This window comes from Erinaceus europaeus, chromosome X (assembly GCF_950295315.1).
Source record: "Erinaceus europaeus chromosome X, mEriEur2.1, whole genome shotgun sequence".
Lineage (NCBI taxonomy): Eukaryota > Metazoa > Chordata > Mammalia > Eulipotyphla > Erinaceidae > Erinaceus > Erinaceus europaeus.
In genome coordinates this window covers 115,449,448-115,456,269 of record NC_080185.1, presented here as the reverse complement: position 1 = coordinate 115,456,269, position 6,822 = coordinate 115,449,448, and the positions used below count along the sequence as shown (strand labels likewise).

The 6,822-nt window shown below is 44.3% G+C and overlaps 1 protein-coding gene and 1 pseudogene across 1 annotated transcript; both read right to left on the bottom strand.

The window, feature by feature from the left end:
• Nucleotides 1-366: 366 nt before the first annotated feature.
• Nucleotides 367-1,566, bottom strand: LOC103128398 (large ribosomal subunit protein uL16-like). The gene is made up of 2 exons (XM_007539236.3): nt 1,388-1,566; nt 367-706 (listed from the first exon to the last, which is right to left on the bottom strand). Exons 1-2 carry the CDS (start codon nt 1,564-1,566, stop codon nt 391-393), a joined length of 495 nt encoding a protein of 164 aa, XP_007539298.1. The 3' UTR covers nt 367-390.
• On the bottom strand, nt 760-876 carry LOC132536049 (small nucleolar RNA SNORA70; annotated as a pseudogene).
• Nucleotides 1,567-6,822: the final 5,256 nt, after the last annotated feature.

Below are 6,822 nucleotides of genomic sequence, written 5' to 3'. Positions count from 1 at the left end.
TGAACATTTACATAATTTGATTAAGGTATTGTCAACCAGATCTCCCCATTGTTATTAAAGAGTAAACTGTGGGATGTTTCATTTTTATGTTTTTTTTTTCCTTTGAGAGCAACTATGCTCACCTGTATACCACCAACACACCTTCATCTTCTTTCTTTTTTTTTTTCTTTTTTAAATATTTTATTTATTTATTAATGAGAAACATTGAAGGAGAGAGAAAGAAACAGGCATCACCCTGGTATATGTGCTGCTGGGAGTTGAACTCAGGACCTCATGCTTGAGAGTCCGATGCTTTAGGCACTGAGCCACCTCCCGGACCACTTCTTTCTTTTTTTTTTATAAGCAGGATCTTGATTTATTATAATTAACTAAGGGACACCTCTGAGGCTCTTAGGAGTGCAGGGCCAGCCACTTGTCCAGGGGACCACAGTTGGGGATGTATTTGGCTCCACAGCTGTCTGGGATGAGGCGCTTTTCAGCCACCATGTCTTCAAACTCATCTGCATTAAACTTGGTGAAGCCCCACTTCTTGGAGATGTGGATCTTCTGGCGTCCAGGGACCTTGAACTTGGCCCTGCGCAGGGCCTCGATCACATGCTCTTTGTTCTGCAGCTTGGTACGGATGGACATGATGACCTGGCCAATGTGGGCTCTGGCCATGGTGCCCTGGGGCTTCCCAAAAGCACCTTGAGTCCCTGTCTGGAGCCTAAGGTTAGGGACAACAGGAGGTCAGGCATAAAATGAACACAGCGCAGGAAGGGCTGTCTCCAGGGTCCCTTAGGGCAGCCTGTACAAGCAACAGGCTGCACACACTACCCAGGAGGCTGCTGTTTGCAGCCACTGCACACCGGGTACCATCTTCTTTCTTTTTTATTTTTTATTCTTTTCTTTTTTATTTATTTTCCCTTTTGTTGCCCTTGTTGTCTTTTTTATTGTTGTTGTAGTTATTATTGTTGTTGTTATTGATGTGGTTGTTATTGGATACGACAGAGAGAAATGGAGAGAGGAGGGGAAGACAGAGGGGCAGAGAAAGATAGACACCTGCAGACCTGCTTCACCGCCTGTGAAGCGACTCCCCTGCAGGTGGGGAGCCGGGGGCTCGAACCCGGATCCTTACGCCGGTGCTTGAGCTTTGCGCCACCTGCGCTTAACCCACTGCACTACCGCCCGACTCCCGCCATCTTCTTTCTTTAGTAACTCTACAAGGGACCCTATTTCAGACTGACATTTTCCTCTATGGAAATGCCTCTCTTAGTGCCAAATGGATGCAGACAGAAGGTTAGAACCTACTGACTGATCACCCAGCGGGTGGATTCTTCTCTGCACAGCTGGCAGAGAAGATGGAATCCAGCTGTGATGAAAATACTTTATTCTGTTTGTAGTTCACCAGAGCCTGTGCTTGACACAGAAAGCTACAAACTCTGTGTAGGTTTGCCAACTTGTAATTCTGATCCCAAATCCTGAGATTTGGAGAAATGAAACAGCAAAGAGCAGTCTTTGCATGTTCAGCTTTTCATAAAGGATTAGGATAGGGTGCCAGCTGAGAAGGAAGTCTATTGAGGACATTGTGATAATTTCCTAGTTAGGATTAATGTCTTACCATATATAGCTAGCCTGGTTGATATTCCCTTCTTTCAATTTCTGCTTTAAAAATATGATTTTAGGGGGTTGAGCAGTGGCACACCCAGTTAAGTGCACATAGTACTATGCATAAGGACCAGGCTTCGAACCCCTGCTCCCCACCTGTAGAGGGGCCACTTCACTAGTGGTAAAGCAGATCTGCTGGTGTCTGTCTTTCTCTCTCCCTCGCTATCTCACCCTCCCCTCTCAGTTTCTCTCTGATATATCGAATAAAATGGGGGAAAAGAAAGGATTCATAGTGCTGGCACCGAGCCCTAGCAATAGCCCTGGAGGCAAAAATAAATAAAGACATAACAATATAATTTGATCATATCCAAGCAACTAACAATATTTTATTGATGGGGGAGTTAATAGTTTGCAGTACAGTCCTTGACACAGTACAGTCTTTGGCACAACCTCTCCTCTCCCCATGATAGGTGTCTGAGTGTCTGGGAGACACTCCATCATACCGCAGGACCCCAATGTCCCTTCATCTTGTCCCTTTCCCTCCCTCCCCAGTGTCCTTTGCTGCAGTCAGTGCACCACACCCAGTCCAGGCTTCACCTTGGGCTTTCTCTTCCTGTGAGTGAGATCTTTTGGTATTTGGCTTATCTTTCTGGCTTATCTCACTCAAAATAATACCTTCAAATTCTGACCAAGATATTGCAAAGGAAAAGACCTCATCCAAACAATTTTAAATCATGGTCTTCTGGTAGCCCAAAAATATAGATATTTATGGGTATGTCTCCAATGCCTAGTATGACCCATAGGAGGCACTGAGTGTGTACAGTAAAGAATAGGGATTCCGGGAGCTGGGCGGTAGTGCAGCGGGTTAAGCGCACATGGTGCAAAGCAGCAAAGACCGGCATAAGGATCCCAGTTCGAGTCCCCGGCTCCCCACCTGCAGGGGAGTCGTTTCCCAGGTGGTAAAGCAGGTCTGCAGGTGTCTATCTTTCTCTCCTCCTCTCTATCTTCCCCTCTTCTCTCCATTTCTCTCTGTGCTATCCAACAACAATGACATCAATAATAACTACAACAATAAAACAACAAGGGCAACAAAAGGGAATAAATAAATATTAAAAAAAATAGGGATTCTGTGGTCTGGGAGGTGGCACAGTGGATAAAGCACTGGACTGAAGCATGAGGTCCTGAGTTCAATCCCCGGCAGCACATGTACCAGGGTGATATCTGGTTATTTCTCTCTCCTCCTACTTCTCTAATAAATAAATAATCTTTTTTTTAAAAAAAAAATGGGGATTCCCAGGGCCAGGAAATAAAGCTCAGTACATACTTACCCGTGAATAAGGCCCTCCCAGAACCACAAGGAATCACTATGGAGAGCACCAAAAAGGACTCCACAAATGGTAGAGTGGTGTTTTGGTCTCACTATGTGTGTCTCTCTGTGTGAGTCTGTCAGTATCTCTCTGTCCTCTCTGTCTCTGTCTCTCTCCCCACTTTCTCATGTCTCTCCCACTCTAAATCTATAAAATAAAAAAGTTGGCCAGGAATACTGTAAATACGTGTTCAAAACCACTAGTTCTCTCCACCATGCTATTGGGTTGTTGGAAAAGTCATGCCATAATTTTCTCTTTTTTTATTATCTTTATTTATTTACTGGATAGAGACAGTCAGAATTTGAGAGGGAAGGGGGTGATAGAGAGGGAGAGAGACAGAGAGACACTTGCAACATTGCTTCACCACTCTTGAAGCTTTGCCCCTGCAGGTGGGGACTGGGGGCTTGAGTATGTGATCCAACCCTCCTTTAAAGGATGCAACAGTCTCTACCATTGTTGATCCACATTGAGGGCAACGTCCTATGGGGGCCCCCCAAAGGGGTCCATTATGTTGTTCCTGATGGAGATAACCAGTGATAATGGAGAGAGGGATCTATTGAAGGTCTAGGCTCATCGTGTCTGTGTGGGAATCTCAGGACTCTCCGACTAGTGCCCCAAATGATGGGGTAGCCTGATAGTGACTAAAGAGTCATGATTAAAGTATGCCAGTCTCTTGCCTTTATTCAACTTTTGTAGTCCTTACTTTGTTAAGGTTAGCTTTGGAGTGACTAAGGTAAGTGTAATAGGAAGTAGGTGAGGAGGGTATCTAGGTCTAAATAGAAATTATTTCATTCGGTACTTTAAAGGTGTCTTTTTAGGTCTTTCTACTTGCTTGCTTCAATTATTGACTCACTGTAGACTATTGTGCACTTTTGCTTTCAGGTATATATTTTGCCCTAATTTATGGGAAATGTGTTCATCTGCCCAATCTCCTGGGGCCTGGTTTTGTGGCTTTGTTAGGAAGTAGACCACCCAAAATGGAATTAAGGAGTCCTATGAAAAAGGAAAGGTCTCACCCAAGTAATGATGCTGAAGGGTTGACATTCCACGGTCCGAAGTTAAGCATGCCAAGGTGGTACTCATTGCATTGAATAGGTTGGGATCAGCAGATGCAGTATCAGTTGGTATGAAATGAGAGAAATATGCAGGGGGCGGGAGTATATAGCATAATGATTATGCAAACAGACTGTTATGCCTGAAGCTCCGTCAAGTCCCAGGTTCAACCCCCCATTCCACAGTAAGCCAGAGCTGACAGTGCTTTGGTTAAAAAAAAAAAAAATGCAGGAAAGTGAGCCCAACCCTAGAGGTTCCGGGACTGGGGGAAATTTGGGCTTTATAGAGGAAGTAATCAATTTTTCCCCTTTCATATTAATTAGTGATTTATGACTACAAATTAATAGGAGTGTGCATAAACACCGTTCTCACCACCAAAAGACTGTGTCCCATTCACCCCCAACCCCCAGTAAAGCTGAGAATCCACCCTCACCCTCCACCCAGAGATTGGTGCCCTGCTCCAAACTCAAGTCAGATCCTGCTTTGAGTTTTCCTTTCTGGTGTTCTTTCTCAACTTCCGTTTATGAGTGGGATCATCCCATACTCGTCTTTGTCTTTCTGACTTAGCTAACTTAATATAATTCCTTCTAGCTCCATCCAAGATGGGTCAGAGAAGGTGGATTCATTGTTAATAGCTGCACAGGTAACTCAACATTTCTTTGTTAAAGTGATACTGGAGTTGGAAAAAAAAAGTTGACCCATCAGTAATGGCAAACATGTTTAGGCATATCCTTTTTCTGTTTCTGGAACCTGTATACTTAGAATGTATAAAGATGATTATTACATATTTCAATTTCACTTAAATTCTTTAAACATTGAGTTTATTTTTTATTTTATTTATTAATTTAATTTTTCCCTCCAGGGTTATCGCTGGGGCTCAGTGCCAGCACTATGAATCCACTGCTCCTGGCAGCCATTTTTTTTCCTTTTTTTTTTGTTGTTATTGTTGGATAGGACAGAGAGAAATTGAGAGAGGAGGGGAAGATAAAGAGGGAGAAAAACACCTGCAGACCTGTTTCACCGCTTGTGAAGTGACTCTTCTGCAGGTGGGGAGCCGGAGGCTGGAATCAGGATCCTTCTGTGGGTCCTTGTGCTTCATACTGTGTGCGATTAACTTGGTGCGCTACTGCCCAGCCCCAACATTGAGTTTATTTTTAATGAAAGAGAGCAGAGAGGGAGTTGGGCGGTAGCACAGTGGGTTAAGCACACATGGCACATGCGAAGCTCAAGCACTGGTGTAAGGATCCCGGTTCAAGCCCTGGCTCCACACCTGCAGGGGAATCACTTCACAGGTGGTGAAGCAGGTCTGCAGGTGTCTATCTTTCTCTCTCTCCCTCTCTGTCTTCCCCTTCTCTCTCCATTTCTCTCTGTCCTATCTAACAATGATGACATCAATAACAACAACAATAAAACAAGCAACAAAAGGGAAAATAAATAAATAAATATAAAGAAAATTTAAAAAGAGAGGAACACCATAATTGTTATGCAAAAGTCTTTCATGCCTGAGGCTCCAAAGTGCCAGGTTCAATTCCTGTACTGGCCTAATAAAACATTTAAAAATTACTTATAGATATATCCTAAGCAGTGGCCTGAGAGGTTACTGGCACAGTGAGAGAAATGAAAAGAGATGGGGAAGAGAGAGGGGGAGAGAAAGATAGACACCTGCAGACCTGCTTCACTGCCTGTGAAGCGACTACCCTGCAAGTGGGGAGCCAGGGGCTCGAACCAGGATTCTTACGCCAGGTGCCACCTGTGCTTAACCCACTGCGCTACCACCCAACGCCCGAGTCTCTGAAATTTCTAGACGTGCCTTAGGGCAGAATTTTGTGATAATGAAACAGAGCCTGAAATGAAGGCCTCATGGCTTATTAGCCAAAATAATGTATCTTGGGGAGTTGGGCGGTAGCGCAGAGGGTTAAGCGCATATGGCGCGAAGTGCATGGACCAGCATAAGAATCCTGGTTTGAGCCCTTGGCTCCCCACCAGTAAGGGAGTCGCTTCACAGGCGGTGAAGAAGGTCTACAGGTGTCTGTCTTTCTCTCCCCCTCTCTGTCTCCCCTCCTCTCTCCATTTCTCTCTGTCCTGTCCAACAACAATGGCATCAATAACAACAACAATAATAACTACAACAATAAAAAAACAAGGGCAACAAAAGGGAATAAATAAGTAAGTAAATATTAAAAAAAAAGAAGAAACTTCAGATTGCCACAACAATCACCCATAAATCTGAATATCTGGCTGCAGCCCTAAGGGTGTGGAGATTGTGCATGGGATAACTGGAACAACTCAATTCCATATGGTATCAAAAGAATGTACCTGACATTATGACATTTGGATAATGACAGTCTCAAGCACCCGTACCCTGATGTTTTCTCCCTGAGAAATGCATTCTGTTCTTTGTCTACCACCTATTGTTTTGTCTGAGTTATGAAATGTGTAAGTTTTATAAATAAATACTTGCAGTTTGGGATGGGAGTCCCATACTTGACACTGCCCTAGCTCAGGATGCCGTATGTGTACCCCCTCTTCTGATCAGCTGCATGGAGACGGGTGGTGGATACTTTCTCTCCACTCAGGGCCCTGGCAACTAGCTAAGGTTCTTCACCTCTGCATTCTCCATATTTAGGGCTGAGACGGTGACATAATTGTTATGCAAAAGAACTTTCATGCCTCAGGCTCTCAAGTCTCAGGTTCTGTCCCCCATACCACCATAAACCAGAACTGAGCATGAGCGACCACAGCTTTAGGCTCAGGGAGGTGACTCAACAGAATAGGATATGTTTTCTTTTTGTGAGGTTTTGGGTTCCATCCCTGG

Coding starts and splice junctions, on each gene's coding strand:
- LOC103128398 (XM_007539236.3), bottom strand. CDS start 1,566: ATGTCCTCAATAGACTTCCTTCTCAGCTGGCACCCTATCCTAATCCTT. Junction 707..1,387: donor TGTGTCAAGCACAGGCTCTG/GTGAACTACAAA, acceptor CCCTAACCTTAG/GCTCCAGACAGGGACTCAAG.